Source organism: Myodes glareolus, chromosome 23 (genome assembly GCF_982192425.1).
Source record: "Myodes glareolus chromosome 23, mMyoGla1.1, whole genome shotgun sequence".
Taxonomy (NCBI): Eukaryota; Metazoa; Chordata; class Mammalia; order Rodentia; family Cricetidae; genus Myodes; species Myodes glareolus.
In genome coordinates this window covers 17,117,101-17,142,484 of record NC_142048.1, presented here as the reverse complement: position 1 = coordinate 17,142,484, position 25,384 = coordinate 17,117,101, and the positions used below count along the sequence as shown (strand labels likewise).

At 40.7% G+C, this 25,384-nt stretch overlaps 1 protein-coding gene across 2 annotated transcripts in view; it reads right to left on the bottom strand.

The window, feature by feature from the left end:
* The window catches only part of Galntl6 (polypeptide N-acetylgalactosaminyltransferase like 6), a 1,135,405-nt gene that overhangs the window by 180,071 nt on the left and 929,950 nt on the right, over positions 1-25,384 (bottom strand). For both annotated transcript variants that reach the window (XM_048455743.3, XM_085680327.2), the window contains 2 exons: positions 9,408-9,593; positions 4,396-4,579 (listed from right to left, as the gene is read on the bottom strand). In XM_048455743.3, coding sequence (XP_048311700.3) covers positions 4,396-4,579; positions 9,408-9,593 — 370 coding nt within the window. The remainder of the gene's footprint in view (positions 1-4,395; positions 4,580-9,407; positions 9,594-25,384) is intronic.

The window sequence follows — 25,384 nt, the reverse complement described above, 5'->3', positions numbered from 1 at the left end:
ATATATTAGTATAGTGTTTTGAGATTTTAAATCCAGTGTAATCTATTTCTTTAATAGTTACGGATCATGTCCCACTCATTCTATAAGATTTTCAAGTGGACATGGATCAGTACTGAAAATGCAAATAATGGCTGTCTAAAAGAGAAACCAAGTTCTCTCACTTTAGAACTTCTGATAGACTTGCTGCAGGAAGATAAGGTTTGCATATACGTGGTGTGGAAGGTCTTGCGGCTTGCAATGAATTTCCACATTCCTCCTAAGCCCCTTTCTGCCCACCTTTCTAGTTTCTGTGCCCATCCTCCGAGAGAAAGCCACACATCCCCGCAGCCCCTGGAAACATGAAAGACTCCAGAGATGTATGGATAGTCAGCATTCATGCCGTGTATCTTAGACCCTCACATCTACAGAAGCAAGCGTTAGCCTGAAGCGTGTCTGTTTATGAGCACATTCCGGCAACCGCTGCGCTAATGGAATTGCCGAGACGCTCGCTCCTCAGAGTGCTTGGGCAACCGCTCTTTTGTTATTAGGAAGGCAAATGCCGTTTTTAAGATCAAAGTGGACACCTCCTGGAACTTACATTTATTACAAAAGGCTAAAGTGTCTGCATTCCCAGGCTTCAAAGGGACTTAACACAGAAAGACAGTCATATTCAATAGACCAGGGCAATTTCTGACAGGACAGACAACCGCCTAAGTGGTTGATAGGAATGAGTGGTAATCTTATTCTGAAACTTAGCAGTTCTGTCAGAGCCAGGGTTAAGCAAAGTGCTTGATACTGTGATGGCCACAGTCAGGGTCAGCCTGACAGAAAATTCCACTGTCAGTGCCCGCACTGAGAATACTTCTACAGTTTCGCGCTTTAGAGTGCCCTTTGGAGGTCGTTCGATCCCATTGTTTCTGAAAGCAGGGTCTCATTTTGCTGTCATGGTGGAAGCGATGTAAAAGGTCAATACACTGAGTCTTTATTGCACTATTTGGGATGCCATCAGAAGGATAATTCCAAGCCTTTCAGACATGGGGACCTGGATACTAGCAATTGTACTATGGAGAGTCTCCTGTCATCTGCCATCCAAGAAGTGGTCTGTGGTATTTGTGGCTCTCCTGTTTGCAACCCTGTGTGAGTTAGTTTTTAATGTCAATTTCATACAAGGTCATCTGGGAGGAAGGAATTGTTTAATGGCCCCGTAAGCCAGGGAATATGCTGACAGAAGCAGTCTGTCTCTATTTTAAATAATTTATTTACTTTTATTTTATATGCATAGGTGTTTTGCCTGCAAGTTTGCCTGCACGAGGGCATCGGACCCCCCTGGAACCAGAGTTACAGACAGCTATGAGCTGCGATGTGGGTGCTGGGAATTGAACCCGGGTCCTCTGGAAGATCAGCCAGTGCTCTTAACCACCTGAGCCATCTTTCCAGCCATGGAAGGAATCTTAATCATGAAAACATTTCTACATGATTAACATATTGGTATGTCTTTAGGGCATTTTCTTGATTAATAACTAATGCAAGACGGGCCAGCCCTTGTGGGTGGTGCCACCCCTGGACAGGTGGTCCTTCATGGTGTAAAAAACCAGGTTCAATCCGTGTGGAGCAAACCAGTAGGCAGATGTCCGAGAGTTTCTAACGCTTGATGAAACACCTTGGCCCAGAGCAAACAGGGGAGGGAAAGGTTTGTTTGGCTTACACTTCCACATCATTGTTGACCGTGGAAGGAAGTCAGGGCAGGAACTTAAACACAGCAGAAACCCGGAGGAAGCACCGAATGTAGAGATCTTGTAGGATCATTGCTTATTAGCTTGCTCCTCATGACTTGCTCTGCCTGGTTTCTTACGGAACCCAGGATGACTCACCCATTGTTGTAAAATGGTGTGAGAGAGACCCTGGGGGGCTAGGGGGCCACACGGTGAGAGGGTGAGAGACAGACACGCCATGCAGGCAGAACTTATGTGGGAGTTTTATTAAGATAAAGGAAATGGGGTAGAAGAGAGAAGGAGAAATACAGAGAGAAAGAAGAAGAGGAAGAAGAGGCAGGGACCAGTTTGCCTCCTTAGAAGAGCAGTGGGGAGAAGAGAGAAGGAATGGACAGAGCTTTTCTCTTAAAAGGACCTTTTGTACCTGCATACATACACAGTGACTTAGCAGCCATTGGATCCTGGGCTGGCCAGGGTACTGCCTGGGTTCATCCCACCAGGTGACAGGAGTCAGCAAAATGCCTGAATCCTTACACCCATGATGGTACCACTCACAATGAATGGATTGAGCCTTTCCATATCAATCACTAACTAAGAAAATGCTCTACGGGCTTAAGTACAGCCTAACTTTAAAAAGGTTTTTTTTTTTTTCCTCTAAAATCAACTGGGGCTTCCTCCTCTCAGAAGTCTCTAGCTTGTATCAGTTTGACATAAAACTATCCAGCAGAGTAGCTCCATGGCACCTCCATGACCGAGAAACACTTCTTGTCTTCAGGTTCCTGCCTTGAGCCCTTGCCCCGAGTCACCTGCACGCTAGACTACAAGCTGGAAGATGAAATAAACGCCTTTCCTCTCCAGTGTCCTTTGGGTCATGAGATTTCATCCTAACAATAGAAACCCAACTAAGGCATAGCCTCTCCCTCCACTTTAAAAAATCCGTTTTTAACTTTTCATTTTTTTGTCTTTTCTATCTTTACTTATCAAACTAGGAAGTTGATAAATAAAAATTGTATGTGTTTGTGACTTTTGATATGCTTTGAAATGCATGTGTACACCTGAGAAAAGGTTTAAATCAAGCTTGTTAAGTTATGTGTCAACTCATCACTTACCTTTAAGAGCCTTTGACAAAGCTTTGCAATGACCACCCTCAGGGACATCTGAGAAGCCCTTCTCAGCTGGGTTTGCTTCTAATGTTTGTAAGAAAGTCCTTCAAATAGATCCCTATACATTTTTATAGCAGTTCTGAATATTCATGAACTTTGGTCAAAGCATATGGGAGAGCAATAAAGGCCCTTCATTATTTCTTTCCAAACACTTTCCAGTAATTTGGGAGGTTGAAATCCTAACTCCAGAAGCGCTGCATAGTTAATGAACGTGTTTCGTCTTACAAGTGATGGCTTTTCTCCTACTTTATCTAGTGACTGACTTCTCGAATCCCTTTCACTCGTTCAGGACTTCATCTTTGTAGAGACTTGAATTGGAGGAAACATTTTCCTGGGAATTGCTAAATGTTTATTAGAATTCAAATGGTTAGTGTCACCAAAGTTGCGTTAGTACTTGGTAACTTTCCTACTGCAAACTTTTATGGCTTCTATTATTGATGAAAAGACAGTGTTGATTTGAATGCATCTTAAATGGATTCCTACAGAGTGGGAAAAACTGTGACCACAGATATTTGTCACATACTAAAAGACATACAAGAGTTTTAAAATGATAAAAATTTTAGTGCTCAAGGGGTATAGACTGGAATAGCTGTAATACACACTGGGCAACCGCTGTGCTGACTACTGGGACCATTTCATTGCTCGCCTCTAATAGTACTAGTAGCTGTCCAACTAAGCCTTCCTGCATCTTTTTCTTTTTTTTTATTTTTAGGTTTTTCGAGACAGGGTTTCTCTGTGGCTTTGGAGCCTATCCTGGACTAGCTCTTGTAGACCAGGCTGGCCTCGAACTCACAGTGATCCACCTGCCTCTGCCTCCCAAGTGCTGTGCTTAAAGGCCCGCGCCACCACCGCCCAGCTATCTTTTTCTTGAAATGTACAATTCTCATGTCCGTAATTAGCATCACCTGGCTTCAGGGTCGCAGAAATCAGTCGATGGGTTATTGTAAGTTCATCTCTTTACATGTTCATAAATTAGGAGGAAGCTGATTGATTATTTGTTTTTTTCAATGGATTTATCCAATTTTAAGCTGTGGAAATATGTACTTGGGAGGGAGGACTGGCTTTCATCGAAAGTGAACAATTTCAAACAGGGTATAGATATAGCGCCAGCTCTGGTTCCTACTTTGCATTAATCCTCAATAAAAAAAAAAAAGAACAAACTGTCAATTTGAACAATCTTTTAGGGGAAGTAGAAAGCATAAAGATCCTGAAAATCAGAAGAAAATATCTTAAAGTGGAGCATACAGTCTCTTTGTAGTTTTCTTTTAAGGATATATGTTTCTGGTTCTTTTCATCAACACATACTTTCCTTTACGCTTAGCAACCTTTAAGGTGGTGATCCCTGTATTTAGCATAGCATGTAATTTTAATCTACTATAGCTTACAGGTCTGACCTTTCTATGGTGTTTTGCAAATTGTTACCACGTGTTTTATTACATTGCATCAAGATAATTGTCCTCATGGGTCCTGAGTTTGATACACTAGAAACAACACCTGCCATCAGCCCTCTCTCCCTTCCCCCTCCCTCAGCTGCTACTCACTCAAAAGGGTCGCTGGGATCAGCCCTCTGGAGCTCTGGAGGGATGGGGATTCTTTTGTAGTACATCTCCCAGTCGAAGGCTCCTCGCATGGCGTCCCCAGCTTGTGCCTCATACCCAAAGTGATTGTGGTCGATGACATCGATCAAGGGACACACGATGGTTTTGTGGTTTAGTGCAATTTGGTCTGAAAAATGAAAGCACAAGATAGGAAATGACAGCCTGCCTAGGTCATCTATCATTTTCCAGCGAGGAGAAGCCCACAGCTCTTTTTAATGCATAACACTTGCAGCCTTGGCGTCTCCTTGTCGTCATTAGAGCCCTTTGCAGGAATCTCTGAACGCCGGGCTTAACATGATGGGACAGTGATTAGGTACAATTAGAGTTGTTATATTTCCGTTTGAGAAAGTTATGTCCCAGAGAGACTTGCAGAAGTCCATTTAGCTCGACTCTGTCACATTTTTGCTCTGACCTGTCCCCAATCTGTCATTTTAACGTGCCTCCAACATGCACAGAGTATAAACAGTACTCGTGTTCCTCCAAGCATACAGCTAAAGCCTGCTGAGAAAATACTGGCCTGCTTTCTGAAGGTTCCAAAATGTAAATATTTAACTTCATGGTTTTTATAGCAACTAATCATAAAACAGTCATGATGGCCATTCCCCCATAATGCCAACCAATCATATATAAAATTCTTTGCTGTCAACTATGACAGAGAATTGGTTGAGCTGCTGTTTTTTGAGATTAACTCTATTTATCAGTACCGTACATATTTTATCTTTCTTCCACGCAATTAAAAGACATCATTAGATGACACACTACTATTGCTATGATACTGTTGGTAAACCCACGAGTGATTCCAAAATGATTGATACTCATTTTCTTTCCAATATTCCCATTATCCATGACAAGTGACTGTTTGATGGGGAATCTGCGAGTGTCCCCTCTGTGCTATGATTACCATTAGTGAATAAAGAAACTGCTTTGGGCCTGTAGCAGGGCAGAACTTAGTTAGGCAAAAAAAAAAAAAAAAAAAAAAAAGCAAAAAATCAAGATGAATGCTGGGAGAAAGGAGGCAGAATCAGGGAGAAGCCATGTAGCCCTACTGGAGTCAGATGGAACTTTACCCGGTAAGCCACAGCCATGCGGCAATACACAGATTAATAGATATGGGTTACATTAAGACACAAGAGTTAGCCAATAAGAAGCTAGAGCTAATGGGTGAAGCAGTGATTTAATTGATACAGTTTCTGTGTGGTTATTTTGTGGTTGAGCAGTCGGGAAACAAACAAGCGGTCTTCCTTCTCCCTACAACTGTTGTCATCCTGTTCATATGCAGCCACACGGAGCTCAGAGGAGTCAGACAACTTGTCAAAGGGCTACTCAGCTTTGGTAAACAATAACCAGGACACAGCCCCTGCTTAAATCTCCAGTTCCAAAACCTGCCTTTCTAGGCTGCCAGGGTGCCTCGCCTAGCATTCTTTCCAGTTCTGGCAGTCTTGCTTTTCTATCCAAATATTTTCATTGTGATAGAGCTAACAGGCACTGCAGGAAGCTGGCATTTGTTTATTTTGGTGCCTGCAGAATAACAATATGTAAAGTATCTTTTTCCCCCCTCTCAAGACCATGGGTTTCATCAATTTATTACAGCACCTCTCTCTGACAGGCAGGATGTTTAAGTATGAGCACCTGCTCTCTCGTTATTTGGAAGACCTTTGGGTGTAGCATGTGACATTTAACAAAGGATATCATTTAGAAATATGATGGGAGTTGGTTGTTTCCGTGTAGTTTTTTTTTTCTCTCTCAGAGGCCCTGAAGCTAATATAACGTGCGTGAGAGATCAGCATTTTACAGTAAGGAAACCGCCCATGTGCTTTGGAAGTTTCTGCTCAGCACAGAGCGGGAAGCACAAGGTTTTCGTGGCTATCATAACAGGTGACATTTTTATCACACCGATAAAACAGAGTGTGGAGAGAAGCACAGCTACCATAGGGCATTTCCTTTGCAAGTACACATGCTCATTCATTCATTCATTCATTCATGTTACAAAAATTATTTACTGTATTTACTGAGTAAAAAGTATGAGTCAATCATTTTTCTAGGTTCTTAAGCTACTGAAGAGAATAATAGCACAAATACCACCACATACAGGAATGGGGCAAAAAGTCATAAAATGTAATAAATAACTAATTCTATGGTGTTTTACAAGAAAAAGAAGACAGAAAGGACAGTGTTAAGAGGTACAGAATGCTGGAGGATGGAAAAGGAGACAATTTTAGACACTACCACAACCCCAGGGAGCCTCCGAGAGCCTGGGGATTATATTTCTCTTATTGCCAGCTAGTTAGCATGTGCACTATTTCAAGGTAACCACCACCAAGGGCTCTCTAAGCATCCATTTTTCACCAAGGCAAGCCTTATTGTGGGTTTTAGTTTTATCTAAGTGGCATTTTCCCCAGAGGATGGCGGAGACCGTCAGCGTAAGGTTGGAAACATTTCGTCGATCACCTCTGCAGCTTTTAGCGTTATGGTTTCAGTGACTTTCTTCCATCAAATTCAGAACCAGCTTGATTTACAAGTTCCTTGACCAACAAGGAGTCCCAAGGTGATCCAAAGAGAATAAGTCTGTTAAATTAACTGTCAACGTTCCCTTCAAATTTCCTCTCAGCTCTCATCCAGCTGTACTGGCTTGGGGTGAAAGCCGCATGACTAATTTTTCATCCAAGGCTGGTGCCTACATTTCAATTTCCAGGGATCAAACAAACAGACTCAATAGGAAATTGAAATTCAGGTATAATCCCCAAGGTGAAAAATGAACCAAGAAGCAGCGATGTGGCTCCGCCTGTTTCTTCATTTTGGATGATGTATCAAAATACTGATAGAAGAAAATAAAAGGAGATAGCATCCCGAGCTTGAATCGTTTCTTATCCACCAGGCCCACAGGAAATGAAATGTTTTAATGAGAAAGATTGGGCTGTGGCTGTGTCTTACGCTCTTTCCCCTATCCCTGCCCTTCCCTGTGATTCATAGCGAATGATCAGAGGACTTGAGCATTGGCATTTAGGGATTGCTTTGGTTCATACAGGAGTCCAGCCTTTGGTTGGCATGCTAGAGTATTCAACAGCATACAGGCCGAATTCAGTTTTTAGGAACTCTTGCCATTGCTAATGAGATTCTAAATGTCTTTGTCTTTGGACAGAGCACACTTAATTAAAGGCTCAGGGGAGTCTCCGACTGGTGTGGTTCTGGGATCCTGTTGATTGAGAAGGCTATGCTGGCCCCTGCATGGGGGCATGTGAACCCAATGATTTGGGAGAGGGTGTTAGTTGCTGGATGCTGTGCTTTACATCCTATATGGTTGTCACTGAGTCTCCTGTCTTTTTTTTTTTTTCTGCTGTAGCTTGGCTGGTTGAAGCTGAATTCCCACGTAATAGTCACTACCAGAGCCCCCTTTCTGAGGTGGTGGCAGTGAGGGTGCCTGACACTGGCTTTATTTATAAATCAGGGATGCAGTTACTCCCTAGGTCCAAACGAGAAACAGAAGGAAAGAGAACGTGAGCAAAGAAGGCAAGGCCAGAGGGACCATTCACCCGTTGATGGATGGAGATTGAGACAGAGACCCACATTGGAGCACTGGACTGAGCCCCCAACGTCCAAATGAGGAGCAGAAGGAGGGAGAACATGAACAAGAAAGGCAGGACCGTGAGGAGTGCGTTCACCCACTGATACAAGGGGACTGATCTAATGAGAGTTTACCATGGCCAGTTGGACTGGGACTGAACGAGGACGCGATCCAACCAGATTCTCTGAATGTGGCTGGCACGGGATCTTTCTGAAAAGCCATTGACAATGACACTGGGACTTGCTTCCTCTGCATATACTGGATTTTTGGGATCCAGTCTGTTTGGATGCTCACCTTCCTGGACCTGGAGGGAGGGGGGAGGAACTTGAACTTCCCACAGGGCAGGAAACCCTGACTGCTCTTAGGGATGGAGAGGGAGGAGGAGAGGGAGTGGGGGGAGTGGGAGGGGGTTGGGAGGAGGGGCAGAAATGGAAACTTTTATAAATTAATAAACTTTTATAAATTAAAATAAATAAATAAATAAATGGTATGGGACACACACACACACACAAATAAAAGTTCTTTGGAGAAATCTTAAGAGAACAAGAAAGGAGGGCAATTTATATATGTACTAAGAATTTTCTAGAAGGAATTTCTTTAGGTACGCAATTTATTTCCTAGGTGCATTGGGGGTTTTCTACCTGAATTCCTTGTAAACTAACAAGATAACAATACTGAGGCTTGAAATCCATCCCAGTTGGAGTTTCTATCCAGAATGATGTCCAGTTTGTTTATTTTGCTAGTGGTTCAGTGCGCTATGACACGGCATGGTTTGCTGCCTTCACTCTGATAGCTGTAACTGATCAATTAAGACTCATCACCAGGACAGCAGATCAGTTTGAGTGGCTCTGTGTGAATTCAGAGGATTATACATTGAAGGATGTAGGATAGCACCAGGAAGAAAAGCAAAAAGACAGTGGCACTCCACATCTTAAAAAATGGCAAATCACTTAGATTCTTATATCCTGGAGCAGAATAATTTTCCTCCTTTCTTAACCATCTTGTGATAACTGTTATAACTGTGTATATGCGCATGGGTAAGTGTCTTTTGATCTTATTCTAATTGTAGAATGACTGAAAAATAGTTTGAGGCTATATATTTTTTTTTAACTTTAGTGTTTACCCAATAAATGCAACTGCAATGGAAGAGGCATAACATAAAAGAAACCTTTCTAACCTTAAGTTAGATTGCTGCTGGTCCTATCTGAAATGCTATTTAATGCAGTTATACCTATTTGTCATCCACAGTGATTAAGATACAACTCAAACTCAAGCCTTTGCTAAATGCAATATTTATGGAAGAAACCTCACACTCTGTTATCAGGGCCCAGTTGCCAGCTTCCCTGGTCCAGCGTGCCACTTGGTGAGAATGATGGTGACATAGTATACTCACTGAGGAGTGGGGGCAGCCAGTTCACATTGACCTCACAGTGGGAGTCCAGGAAGGTCAGCACCTCGCCTCTGGCCACAGAAGCTCCCAGGAGTCGGGTCCGGATGAGTCCTTCCCTTTTCTTGGTGCGAACAATTCTCACTTTGGAAAACCGAGCCATGTAATCTTCTAACTTATCCTTCAAGTGTTCTAGGAGGGAAAGAAAACACGCAGGAAGAAGGCCAAGCGTTAGTCACAGCGGACTCCTCGCTGTCGCTGTGCATCGAGCATATGTAAGTGGCGAACCCAAGTGGAACAATTTCGCAGTCTGTGTTTCTGCTCCCTTCATCTGGAGGAAGGTACTGATAAGATTTTATGCTTAGGGTTTCTGTATTTTTATTTCCTCCAAAGCTTCATAAACCACAAACGTTGCCCTTTGAATTCCGTGGACAGCGGTGGTACACCAGAGCTCAGTCATGCAGCTAATGTTGGCCAGTGGCCACCATGTTAATCCTGACCAGCTCATGCCAAGATGGGCATCGGCCTTCTAGTTCCTGCTGTGCGAAGTCAAATGAACATCCTGGCATATGGGCTCTTCCCGACAAGAGCGCTTTTTACAGCGAAGTTTTGCCTGGTATTTTGTGTGCTGATAATAGTGCATATTAAACAAGAAGGGGAAGAAAATCTGTCAAATCAGTAAGAACCACACAGCTTCCCACTCTGCAAGGTAGCAGAATATTGAGAAAGAAGTCCAGTTCTGGCTTCTAATCTGAACTAGAAATGTGACCCACTTGGTATTGAAATAGATGACAAAATGAAACCCTGTACTGTCATCTCGAATGCTGCTGTCTAAGTTTCGGAAATCATTTGCACTCCTTAAAACTGTCAATGTTTCTTTGCTAATTAAAAGCAAAAACTGTGGGAACAAAATGAATTAAAAAGCCGCGATTTACATGATAAGGTATTTTCTATTGACTTAAAATTGTATCAGTCTTTCAGTTCCTCTAAAGCAAAATGATGTATTTGGTGACTTTTTGTATGACATGGACTTAGATATTTTTATTCTCTGATGCTACCAGCACATGTGAACTTGACAAAAGCTAAAGTCATCTGAGAGGAGGGAGCCTCAATTAAAATACCTCCCTATGACTGAACTGTAGGCAAGCCGGCAGCACACTTAAATAGAGATTGATGGGGGAGGGCCCAGCCCATTGTGAGTGGTGCCACCTCTGGGCCAGTGGTCCTGGGTTCTATAAGAAAGCAGGCTGAGCAAGCCACGAGGAGCAAGCCAGTAAGCATCACCCGTCCATGTCCTCTACATCAGCTTCTGTCTCTAGGTTCCTGCCCTGCCTGAGTTCCTGTCTTCACTGCTTTTGATGATGATCTGTTATATGAAACTGTGAGTGAGATAAACCCTTTCCTCCACAAGCTGCTTTTGGCCACCATGTTTCCTCACAGCAATAGAAACCCTAGCTAAGACAGATAGTCTGAGGGTTTTCCTGGGATTTCTGATGTCTGTAGCTCAATAGTCGCCAATCTCATGGTTTAGAATGCAGTATGCTATATTTGTTTTGTTTTTAACTTTCCTTCTTTTTCTGTGTGTCTATAACCAGAGTAAATATTCCAGAGACAGAAACAACATGAAAAGCCAATCCAGTAATAGTGACAGGCAAAGAAAATTTCCTGGAAAAAGGTCCAGAAAAGGAATTCAGAAGATTGATCATAGTATGTTCAAGCAACTCAAAAAAGGCATGCACATATTCCAGAGATCAAAACAGAGAGATGAATGAGAAAGTTAATACAAGATATGAAAATAGAACCCAGTAAAGTGATAGACCTGCTGATGAAAACCAAGCTAAAATGATGTTGAAAATGAAAAGATCCATCAGCTGATAAAAGCCTCACTGGAAAGTTCCCTGTGTTTATGGATTGGTGGGATGAATAATTCCCAAATGATTCTGCACAGAATTTGAAAAACAAAACAAAGGTCTCCAAATTTATATGGAAACACAGAAGATCAGGGTGGCTAAAACAGTCCTGAACCAAGCAAAACAAAGCAAAAATGGTCCCATTGTGATGTAGGTGGGCCTTCTGTTATGTGTTATTTTCATTGGTTAATAAATGGACTGCCTTGGCCCTTTGATAGGACAGAAAATTAGGTAGGCGGAGTAAACAGAACAGAATGCTGGGAAGAGGGCAATGAGGCAGATGCCATGGAGCCAGCTACCAGGTCAGACATGCTGAATCTTTTCTGGTAAGCCACCAACTCGTGGTGCTACACAGATTATTAGAAATGGGTTAATCAAGATGTGAGAGTTAACCAGTAACTAACTCTCTAGAGATAATGGGTCAGGCAGTGTTTAAATGAATACAATTTGTGTGTTGTTATTTCTGGGGCTAAGCTAGCCATGCAGGAGCTGGGTGGGATGAAAAGCAGGCCTGCCTGCAGCTCCTCACTACACCAGTGGGTAGTTCAAGACCCATGGCTACAGATATGGATCTGGCTCAATTTACTGGGTCACAGAACTAAATTAAAAGTTATGAAGGTAGAAAAGGAACTTGAAGAGATGAGAAGTTGATAGGGGTGGGAGGGAGGAGAAAGAGGGCAGAAGGGTGTGAGTAACCAGAATACATTATATATAGGTATCTACAAAATTTGCATATAAAATAATAATAATAATAATAATGGAACTGCTTGTGTAGGAATCCAGCTGTGCATACCTGCATCACTCCCATGTAACTTGGGGGGATGGGAGGCTTGAGATAGTCTTTCTGTTCCTTACATTGCTAGTTACATGTAATGAAATCCATTGCCTCAGGCCCTGGAGTATCACGCCCTTCGCCTGTATCCACTAAACAGTGGGAAGATAACTCATGAATCTGCAAATCTCAGGTCCTTTAAAGTTCTCTGCTTAGAGTCATCAAGGCTGCTCAACTACAGACTGCTGAACACTGTACCTGGCAGTCCTGAAGCACGTGGAATCTGACCAACCACAGAGAACTTTGCAGGAAGCAAATGTTTAATTTCCCGTAGTCGACTAATTCATACCAGGTATAACCTGGCTTTTCTTTTACTAGCCCCATGTCTGTTTCTATGGAAGCAAGCTGTCATATAGCCCAGGCTGGCCCTGACTTCCATCCATGATGGACCATAAACTATAATGTGAAAGTTTTCTTCCATAGGTTCTTTTTGACTATGACATTATATCGCAGCAATAGAAGCCTAACTAAGACAGAGAACACACTATTACAATGGGGTTTGCAAAAGGGAATGAAGTAGAATATCATCTTATACAAAAACAGTTCGGCATATTGAGAAGAGAGTAAACTGATTTTATAAAATACACAGCATGTCTATAATGTGCATTTATTTCAGTTCATTTGTTACAAATCTGACTTGAGTATTCATTACTTACTCCAGTTATTGATGTGGTACTGCTCACAGCACATCACGGCAACATTTAAGCACTATTTTCCTTTCTCACCAAACATTCTCAAGAGCTATCCAAAACTGAGTTTTGTCTGCGACTACAAATATTTCTCCTATAATTCACACTTGCATTTATAATGTTCCCCAAGCTTTTATATGAAAGTAAAGAAACTTTAGCATAATTTATAGCTTAGAATTGTTCTATTTAAATTAACCTGCAGTGTGAACTTTTCATTTCCTTGAGATAGTGTATTTGTGTAATTTATTTGGGTGTTGTAATTGTTACCTCAAAAAAGGGAACAGCTGTAAGTTGTGAAAATGGGTAAGCTACAGAAAATTTTTCCATGAAGTACTGTCTTTAGGTATTACAAGTTTGAGTATGATTCGTGCATCTTCATGAAATAAAAATACCTTCTTTTTTAACAACTTGGTTCTTTTTGCAACATTTGAAACACTCTCCGTATTGCAATAGCATAGGCAAATAGTTTACAGATGTCCTTTGTAGTTCAGTTCCAGTTTCCAAATTCCAATATCTTAAAATGAGCAGGACAAAGTCAGGGGTTTACTTTCATATTATTTGACATTGAAAAACTGAAGAATTAGGCCAAATATATAAGTACTAGAAAGCATCTTTAAATTTGTTTTAAATTATTTTGTGTTTGGGTGTTTTGTCTGGTTTGGGGTGCGTGTGTCTGTGTACCATATGAATGCAGTACTTGCAGAGGCCAGAAGAGGGCATCAGATTCCTTGGGTTGTGAGCTACCTGTGCCTGCAAAGGATTAAACCTGGGTCCCGGGAAGAGCAGTCATTTTCTTAACAGCGGGGCCATCAGTCCACCTCAGACTAGAAAACATTTCAATCGTACAAAACTATAACACACTGCACAGTTGTTAAAAAGGTTTTAGCTATTTATGTGTGTGTATGCTTCTGTTTTGTGTGTGTTTGCGCGAGTGCCTGCACACTTGGGTGTCTGGGTACCTATGGAGGACAAAAGGGAGTATCAGAGCCTTGAGCTGGAGATGCAATGTTTGCGAGTCACCTGACTTATGTGCTCAGACCAGAACTCCAAGCCCATGATTGAGCAGTGAGTGCTCGTAACCATTGAGAACTCTGTCCACCCTAATGTCGTCTTTCAGTTTAAAAGAAAAAGAAACCCGGTGCAGTATGACATCTGAGTCACCAGTCTTGGTGTGTAAGGACAGATACATATTCCTATGCACGGCCTTTTAGTTTCTCCTATTCTAGTTAAAATTAGGAGCACACACAGCCAAGCTTACCGGTTTAATAATTTCCAGGGCAGTGTCCACATTTTTGTGGAATTAATATTTGGAAGTATTTTTTCCTATCTAACTTTCCTGTATAACAGTAACTGACTATGTATCTCTTCTCCCCATCCTTAGGAAACCACTATTTTATTTTCTGTTTTATATGTTTGACTACTGTAGATGGCTCATAAATAGAGTCATAAGGTACTTGCTTTTTGATGAGTGTCTTGTTTAATTTAGTATAATTTCCTCAGTGTCCACCCATAAGAAGTATGTGTGTTATAATTCCCCTCTTTCTCTATAACATGAGAAGCATAATATTTAACAAATATATAATGTATAGTATAATATTTAATATATTTTATGCCATATATACTATATATAGTATATATCTGATTTATATTAAATCCTATGTTAGGCATTAAGAACCCAGGGCATTCTGAATGCCATGTAAGTGCTCCACTCTATTCCCAGAATCTCCTTATTTTACTACTCTTTACAAGAATAAGTGCTATTTAATTATATTTGTAATCTATCTTCTGATTATCCACTCATCAGTTGGTGGGCATTTGGATGACCTGCACCTTTGTCCTCTGTGGATGAGGTAGCTAAGGAAGTGGAAGAGCTGGACCACATACAACTCTGTATCAGTGCCTTGACAATCCACTATATTGCTACATTTCCATGGTAACTGCACCACTTTCAATCGCCACCACCAGCGTGCAAAGGAAACCACTCAGCCTAACATCCAGATGACTCTTTGTAAGATGTGAATCAAAGCATCTAGAAAAACCAACCCTCCAAGTAACAGTTATTCTGTAAATAAAATGAGTGTTGACAACTAAAATACTTTCAATATAGAATATAACTATCAAAATAAGAAATAGTAAAGAAATTAAAGCTTCAGATTAAAATGATTCATAAGAAAAGACTCTGATTTATTTTCTCTCTCACCACAAAATAGATGATTAAAGAACACAGTACTTGAAAACATACCCCTTATCATGACAGAGTTAATAAAAATTGATTTCCATAGTTCTGTGCCAAATCCTCTCTTCCTGTCTTCCCCTCCCATCTTAGACATGGGGCCCTGTCTGCCTGGTGACTCTTAGAGTCCCTGTTATCAGTTTTATCAGGGAGCTAAGTGGCACTTTGAACTTAATTACCTTTCTGAGTTAACCCCCGAAAACGTATCTTCAAATATCTCATCCTCTTCTCAGGATTCTAAGAAAACTCTCTTCTTATCTTCACTAATTCTTCTAATCATTAAGGATTTTCTAAAAATCTCATTTTATGAGATTATTTATCTTGAGATATAAGGCAGAGACTTTAAAAAATGACTTTAACAAAGCACATTTCTCAACATACCAACTTTATTTGTGATTCTATTTTCTAAAGTCCTTGAAAGTAAAAAATCTCATTCTTAAGTTTCACTAATTTACACGAATTTCGGTGCTTCTGTATTGTGTTTTGTCTAATACCATCTTATGTGACTCTTAAAGTTATTTTTATTATATTACTACATTAAATCATCAGGCAGTGGTGGTGTCTTTAATCCCAGCGCTTGTGAGGCACAGGCAGGTGGATCTCTGAGTTTGAGACTGGCCTGGTCTTTAAGAACTAGCTCCAGAATCCCGGCTTCCATCCAGAGGGCCATCGGAGGGGTGAGTTTGCTTCTGGCTCGTGGCAGGGGCCCGGAGAGGAGGAGCTCGGACTCTCCCTGACCCCATAGACTCCCAGGTCACCCTGCAGTGCTGGCTCCACCCTGCTAAGCTCTCCCGCCTGCCATCCCTGCTTCCATCCAGAGGGCCATCGGAGGGAGGGCCATTGGAGGGCTTCCATCCAGGGAACCTGACCTGGTACCAGAAGATCCAATAGAGAGCATTTGAAGGAAGAAATGGGCAGACGCCAAGGCAAGACCTCGTCCAACAATCTGAAAAACAACATGAAAACACTAGATCCCAACGACCCTACAATAGAAGGACTGGAACACCTTAATCCAGAAGAAGTGGGAAAAAGTGCCATTATGAAAGCAATAGAGTCCCTTAAACAGGATATGAATAACTCCCTTAAAGAATTGGATGAGAAGTATAACAAAAAGTTTGAAGAAATGAGTATAGAAACAGATGAGAAGTATAACAAAAAGTTTGAAGAAATGAGTATAGAAATTGATGAGAAATATAATAAAAAGTTTGAAGAAGTAAGTAAATCCGTGAATGATACCCTGAGAAACCAAGAAAAAACAATCAAACAGGTAAAGGAAACATTTCGAGAATTGAAAACTGAAATGGAGGCAATGAAGAAAACACAAACTGAGAACCGGCTGGATATGGAAAACCTAGGTAAATGACCAGAGACTACAGAATCAAGCATAGCCAATAGAATTCAAGAAATTGAAGAATGAATCTCAGATTCTGAAGATACCATAGAGAAAATAAACGTCCTGGTCAAAGAAAACGGCAAATCCAACAAATTCTCTTCACAAAACATTCAAGAAATCTGGGACACAATAAAAAAACCAAATCTAAGAATAATAGGGATTGAAGAAGGAGAAGAATTGCAGATCAAAGGTCCAGAAAATATATTCAACAAAATTATAGAAGAAAACTTTCCCAATCTAAAGAACGATATTCCTATGAAGGTTTAAGAAGCATACAGAACACCGAATAGACTGGGTCAAAAAAAAAAATCTCCTCGCCATATAATAATCAAAACACAAAACATACAGATTAAAGAAAGAATATTAAGAGCTGCAAAGGAAAAAGGTCAAGTAACTTATAAAGGTAAACCTATCAGGCTTACACCGGACTTCTCTATGGAAACCATGAAAGCCAGAAGATCCTGGATAGAGGTACTGCAGAAACGAAGAGACCATGGATGCAAACCCAGACTACTATACCCAGCCAAACTATTGTTCACTATCAATGGAGAAAACGAAATATTCCAGGATAAGAACAAATTTAAACAATTCGTAGCCACAAATCCAGCCTTACAGAAAGTAATAGAAGGAAAATTGCAACCCAAGGAATCCAACATTGCCATCACTGCCTACAATAACCCTGACATCTAGCGACCCTTCACAACCACAACTCAAAGAAGAGAAACACACAAACTCTACTACACACACACAAAAAAAAATAATGACCGGAATCAACAACCACTGGTCATTAATATCACTTAATATTAATGGTCTCAACTCACCTATAAAAAGGCACAGACTAAGAGATTGGATACAAAAACAGGATCTAACGTTCTGCTGTTTACAAGAAACACATCTCAACCACAAAGACAGACATCTACTCAGATTAAAGCGTTGGGAAAAGGTTTTCCAAGCAAACAGACCTAAGAAACAAGTGGGTGTGGCCATTCTAATATCTAACAAAATTGACTTCAAACTAAAATCAATCAGAAGAGATGGAGATGGACATTTCATACTTATAACAGGAACAATTCATCAGGAGGAAGTCTCAATCCTGAATATCTATGCCCCTAATATAAAAGCACCCACTTATGTAAAAGAAAAACTTTTAGAAATCAGGACAGTCATCAAACCACACACATTAATAGTAGGAGACTTCAACACACCTCTCTCACCAATGGACAGGTCAGTCAAACAGAAACTCAACAGAGAAATAAGAGAATTACTAGAGGTAATGAATCAAATGGACTTAACAGATATCTATAGAACATTCCACCCAAATAGGAAAGAATATACCTTCTTCTTGGCAGCTCATGGAACCTTCTCGAAAATTGATCACATACTCAGTAACAAAGCAAACTTCCACAGATACAAAAAAATATTAGTAACCACCTGTGTCTTGTCGGATCACCACGGAATAAAGTTAGAATTCAATAACAATTAGAACACCAGAAAGCCTACAAACGTGTGGAAATTGAACAGTCAACTACTGAATCATCCCTGGGTCAAGGAAGAAATAAAGAAAGAAATTAAAGTCTTCCTTGAATTTAATGAAAATAAAGACACAACATACTCAAACCTATGGGACACAATGAAAGCAGTGCTAAGAGGAAAGCTCATAGCACTAAGTGCCCAATTAAAGAAAACGGAGAAAGCACATATTGGAGACTTAACAGCACACCTCAAAGCTCTGGAAAAAAAAGCAGACTCTCCCAGGAGGAGTAGAAGACTGGAAATAATCAAACTGAGGGCTGAAATCAACAAAATAGAAACAGAGAAAACAATCCAAAAAATCAATGAAACAAAAAGTTGGTTCTTTTTGTTTTTCAACAAGATTGAAAAACCCCTAGCCAAACTAATCAAACGGCAGAGAGAGAACATGCAAATTAATAGGATCAGAAATGAAAAAGGGGACATAACAACAGACACAGAGGAAATTCAGAGAATCATTAGATCTTACTACGAAAGTTTATATGCCACAAAGTTGGAAAATGTACAAGAAATGGATTGGTTTTTAGATAAATACCATTTACCAAAGTTAAATCAAGACCAGGTGAACAATCTAAATAGACCTGTTAGTCGCGAAGAATTAGAAGCTGTTATCACAAACCTCCCGACCAAAAAAAGCCCAGGACCAGATGGTTTCAATGCAGAATTCTACCAGAACTTCCAAGAAGAGCTGATACCTATACTCCTTAAGGTATTTCACAATATAGAAACAGAAGAGCCATTGCCAAACTCTTTTTATGAAGCTACAGTTACCCTGATATCAAAACCACATAAAGAAACAACCAAGAAAGAGAATTACAGGCCAATCTCACTCATGAACATCAACGCGAAAATTCTCAATAAAATACTGGCAAACCGAATCCAAGAACACATTAGAAAAATTATCCATTATGATCAAATAGGCTTCATCCCAAGGATGCAGGGCTGGTTCAACATACGCAAATCTATCAAAGTAATTCATCTATAAATAAACTGAAAGAAAAAAAAAACATATGATCATCTCATTAGATACTGAAAAAGCATTTGACAAAATCCAACATTCCTTTATGATAAAGGTGTTGAAGAGATTGGGGATACAAGGATCATACCTAAATAAAGAAAAAGCTATTTACAGCAAGCTGACAGCTAACATCAAACTGAACGGAGAAAAACTCAAAGCCATTCCATTGAAATCAGGAACACGACAAGGTTGTCCACTCTCCCCATACCTCTTCAATATAGTGATAGAAGTTCTAGCAATAGCAATAAGATAACATAAGGGGATCAAGGGGATTCGAATTGTAAAGGAAGAAGTTAAACTCTCGTTATTTGCAGAAGATATGATAGTATACAGAGTGACCGCAAAAACTCTACCAAAGAACTCCTACAGCTGATAAACACCTTTAGTAATGTGGCAGGATACAAGATCAACTCCAAAAAATCAGTTGCCCTCCTATACACAAAGGATAAAGAAGCAGAGAGGGAAATCAGAGAAGCATCACCTTTCACAATAACCACAAATAGCATAAAATATCTTGGGGTAACTCTGACCAAGGAAGTGAAAGACCTATTTGACAAGAACTTTAAGTCTTTGAAGAAAGAAATTGAGGAGGATACCAGAAAATGGAAAGATCTCCCTTGCTCTTGGATTGGGAGGATCAACATAGTAAAAATGGCAATTCTACCAAGAGTAATCTATAGATTCAATGCAATCCCCATCAAAATCCCATCAAACTTCTTCACAGACCTTGAGAGAATAATAATTAATTTTATATGGAAAAACAAAAAACCCAGGATAGCCAAAACAATCTTATATAATAAAGGAACTTCTGGAGGTATAACCATCCCTGAGTTCAAACTCTATTACACAGCTACAGTATTGAAAACAGCCTGGTACTGGCATAAGAACAGAGAAGTCGATCTATGAAATCAAATAGAAGACCCAGATATTAACCCACAAACCTATGAACACTTGATTTTCGACAAGGGGGATAAAGGTATGCAATGGAAGAAGGAAAGCATCTTTAACAAATGGTGCTGGCATAACTGGATGTCAACCTGTAGAAGAATGAAAGTAGATCCATATCTATCACCATGCACAAAAATCAAGTCCAAATGGATTAAAGACCTCAACATTAATCTGACCACTTTGAACCTGATAGAAGAGAAAGTGGGAAGTAGTCTACAAGACATAGGCACAGAAAACCACTTCCTAGGTAGACCCCCAGTAGCACAGACAATAAGAGAATCAATGAATAAATGGGACCTCCTGAAACTGAGAAGCTTCTGTAAAGCAAAGGACACCGTCAGTAAGACAAAAAAGCTACCTTCTGACTGGGAGAAGATCTTTACCAACCCCTCATCAGATAAAGGCCTGATTTCCAAAATATACAAAGAACTCAAGAAGCTAGACACTAAAACTCTAATTAACCTAATTAAAAAATGGGGTACTGAACTGAACAGGGAATTCTCAACAGAAGAACTTCGAATGGCCAAAGGACACTTAAGGTCATGCTCAACATCCTTAGCGATCAGGGAAATGCAAATCAAAACAACTATGAGATACCATTTTACTCCGGTCAGATTAGCTAAAATCAAAAACACCAATGATAGCCTATGCTGGAGAAGATATGGAGTGAGGGGAACACTCATCCATTGTTGGTGGGAATGCAAACTTGTGCAGCCATTGTAGAAATCAGTGTGGCGGTTTCTCAGGAAACTGGAAGTCAACCTCCCTCAAGACCCAGCAATTCCACTCTTGGGAATATACCCAAGAGATGCCCTATCATACCACAAAAGCATTTGTTCAATTATGTTCATAGCAGCACTATTTGTAATGGCCACAACCTGGAAACAACCTAGGTGCCCCTCAATAGAAGAATGGTTAAAGAAGGTGTGGAACATATTCACATTAGAGTTTTACTCAGCGGTAAAAAACAATGACATCTTGAATTTTGCATGCAAATGGATGGACATAGAAAACGCTTTACTGAGTGAGGTAAGCCAGACTCAAAAAGAGGAATATGGTATGTATTCACTCATAAGTGGATTCTAGCCATAATTAAAGGTCTTTGAGCCTATTATTCGTGATCCTAGAGAAGCTAAATAAGAAGGTGAACCTGAAGAAAATCATGTAGTTACCCTCCTGGAGATTGGAAATAGACAAGAGTGCCAGGTAACCTCGGGTGCATGGGGGGTGGGAGGGTTGTTGGAAGGGGAGAGGGTTAGAGAGAAGGGAGTAGGGGAGGAATGGGGAAAGCTCGGTGAACTGGGATGGGGGGGAGGGAGGAAGGATGGATATGGGATCAGGGAAGAATATATCTCAACTAAGGGAGTCATTTTAGGGTTTACAAGAGACTTGACTACAAATGGGATCCCAGGTCCAAGGAGAGATCCCCAGATTGTTCTCTGGACAGAGGAGAGGGTGCCTGAACCGGCCTTGGCCCATAACCATACTGATGAATATTTTGCTTATCACCATAGAACCTTCATCTGGCGATGGATGGAGATAGAGACAGAGACCCACATTGGAACACTGGACTTAACTCCCTAGGTCCAAATGAGAAGCAGAAGGAAAGAGAACGTGAGTAAAGAAGGCAAGACCAGAGGGAACCTTCATCCGAGGATGGATGGCGATACAGACGGAGACCCACATTGGAGCACCGGACTGAGCCCCCCAAGGTCCAAATGAGGAGCAGAAGGAGGAAGAACATGAGAAAGGAAATCAGGACCGCGAGGGGTGCGATCACCCACTGATACAAGGGGACTGATCTAATGAGAATTCACCAAGGCCAGTTGGACTGGGACTGAACGAGCGCTTGATCCAACCGATTCTCTGAATGTGGCCGGATTCTCTGAATGTGGCTGGCCCGGAGTCTTTCTGAAAAGCCATTGACAATGACACTGGGACTTGTTTCCTCTGCATATACTGGATTTTTGGGATCCAGTCTCTTTGGATACCCACCTTCCTGGACCTGGAGGGAGGGGGGGAGGAACTTGAACTTCCCACAGGGCAGGAAACCCTGACTGCTCTTAGGGATGGAGAGGGAGGATGAGAGGGAGTGGGGGGAGTAGGAGGGTGTTGGGAGGAGGGGCGGAAATGGAAACTTTTATAATTTAATAAACTTTGAAAAATAAAATGAACAAAAAACTAAAAAAAAAAAAAACTAGCTCCAGGACAGGCTCCAAAGCTACAGAGAAATCCTGTCTCAAAAAATGAAAAAAACAAAACAAACAAACAAAAAGAAGCGTTGATGAGTGATTTATTTGAATCTGTTATGTACACACTCACACCTGGCATAAGTATCCTTCTGTGAGCTGGTTTCCTATAGTGACCATTTTGAGAAATCGAGAGGTAGAGCAACTTTGTTTCCTCACGAAGTCAATGAATGATTTAGTGATATTTGTAGGCCAGGAATGGTGGCTATGTAACAGAACATTGCGAGGGATTAAGAACAGCATCAATGAGGAATGAATAGGGTGACGTCACAGCCTCTGAGGGGAAACATGGGCAAGTATCATAGCAGCAAGGAGCATGTAGTCCACCACCAATATCAAGGAATTTATAAAACATCTGGAAGAAATTTAGAGTGATAAAAACCCAAACCGATATACCTGAGAAAGTCTAAGTTAATCTTTAGCTACTTAGACAACAGAAAATGTAGGGGTAAACAGAAAACAAAGCCAAATAAAACTCTCACATAATGGAGCAGTGTGGATATCAAACGGGAGTTGGGAACCTCTGCATTCACTGCAAGCACCTGTGGCTTTGCACGGAACATATATAACCAGGCACAGGAAAGAATGGGTTTTATTTGCTTCTGCTTTCTCTAAAGAACTTATTCAAATCACTGGGTGGAGATGCTATATAGGTAGAGTCACACAGACTATAATATCAAATTAATGTTTGTTCTAGTGATTGAATAATGGCACCAATAAGTGCCAGGCAACTCTGAAGACCTAAGGGATTTGGCTGGACTTCACAATAAATAAGGACAAATTGGAAAGAATTACACCGAACAGTTGGTGTGAGAAAAAACGCTGTGTCAAAATTTCAATTTAGTGGAGAGCAGAACCAAATTAAAGATCTGGGAATTGGTCCTGTTTTCAAGGCCACAGAAACTCCCGGTTCTTAACGATATTCTTGTAGTGCAATATAGAAGGAGGCGTGCAGGAAATGGTTTGTCTGCCCTTGTTGAAGAGAATTGAGCTGCTAACGATATGTCCTCTCAAGGAATTGGTCCATTTCTTGATAACACTATTAAGGACTGAAAGGGAAAGGGACCACACAAGATTTTTTGTCTTGGCTCAAAACTTATATATGAGAATAATGAAAAAACCGATGCCGAGCTTGAGATTCCTGAATAATAAGCAATAAAATTTGACAGCATAATGGATGAACCTAATAATAAACATGTCCACATAAATTGAGTGCTTGCAATAATGCCAGACACTATTCTAAGAGGCATTCATGTGCTAATTACTTAATCTTCATTTTATGGATAAGGAAAATTATCCTTACTAATAAATGGGGACAATGAGTGTCAGGTAATTTAAAAATTTTCCTAGTGTCATGCAGAAAAATAATGCCTGGACTATTTTAAGCGCTAAAAAGACACAGTGGGACATGTGTGGACTTGAGTGCCAAGTTCCTGCATCACCTGCTTCTCCTTCATCATTAGCTTTCCGTGGGACCCATCCGCATCAGTCAGCCACCTGTACCCACAGGTGCTGGTACCCACCACAAGTGCTGGTGGCAAGTTTTCATGTCCCCTCATCCTCCTTGCTGTAGTTCCTTGCCAATGATATCAGTGCTTAGAAATGTCACCTCTGCCCAGCCATCTGTCCCAAGTCCTCACCCAAGCATTCACACAGCCATCTGACCCAGCAGATCCCAATAGCCTATAACTGGAATCACCCCAGTCACCCCACTCAGATATCAATACCATGTCTCTGAAAGACAAAGCTTCAAGTACTTCCTACTGCTATCAGAGACAGGATGACAAAAAACAGAATCAAAGTCCCATTCGACAGTGGTGGGCTGTAAACTAATATTAAACACATAACCAACAACCTATCTCCAGATGTTCAGGTCCCAGCACAAAAACTCAATCAATATGAAAGAGAAGACAATATGAGCCTCAAACTATCATGGGTCTTATAGTATTGATGCCCATCTCTAAATAGAGATGGGTCTAAAGCACATAATTCAAAAGAACAATTAGAATCACAACCAAGGAATTCAAGGACTTTAAAAAGGACATGAATTAGCAGCTGAATTGTAACATGAGGTCCTGCTTGTTGGGGTTTCTGTCCTGCCCAGTTCCCACAGCCGTTTAGTCCCAAAGAATCACAGAGAAGTCTACATTAGATATAAACTGAAGCCCATTAGCTCAGGTTTCATATTAGCTCTTATAATGTATACCAGCCCATTATTCTAGTATATATTGGCCACATGGCTTGGTACCTTTTTCAGCAGGGTAGATCACATCTTGCTTCTTCTATGATCTGGGCAGGACTGTGGAGGAGTGGGCTTCCTCCTTCCTACAATTCTTCTGTTCTTACTGCCCTGCCTCTACTTCCTGTCTGGTTATCCTGCCCGGCTACTGACCAATCAGTGTTTATTTAAAACATAATTGACATATAGAATTTTTCTCCCACACCACTGAATGAACTGAAATAGAAAGGGATACACTCTGATTGAGGTCCCAGAAAACATACACTAATGACTAAATAAATAATAAAGACACTTCAGGGTATGAAAAATGAATTCAACAAAGAGATTAAAATACTGAATAAAACCCAAGCTGAACTGAAGACAGAAATAAAAAATTTGACATCTCAAAAACAAAACAAAATAATGGAAAATTTACAAACAGAATGGATCATGTAGAAGATAGAATATTAGGATTTGAAGACAAGATAGGCAAACTAGACTTCTTAGTACAAAAAAAAACCCCAATAAGTTAAGAAAAGACAAAACCTCATGAATAGGAACTTAGGCACAGCACACACACACATGAAGAAAAAGAAGGAAAAAAATTCCAGGTCAATAGCATAGAACACATCTTTTGGGTTCACCATGTATTTATACAAATCCTCAGGCTGTGTAACTTGAAGTATCTGGGAGAGCAGGGAAGGGCCACTGGGGAGGGGGAGATAAGGGAGGGGAACAGCAGTATACAGGTGATAGGAAACAGGACCAAGAAATGAGAGGGAAAATGAAGAAGGAGGGTGATGGAGGGTACAATAAGGGTTTGTGGGAGGAGGGTGTACATAACATTCAGGATGCTTGAAAAAGCCACATGGAAACATTTTATTTTATAAGCTTTCAAAATATATAATATTTTAAAAATGTTTTAGCTGATGTTACACCAGCACAGGGGTGGGACATGTGTGG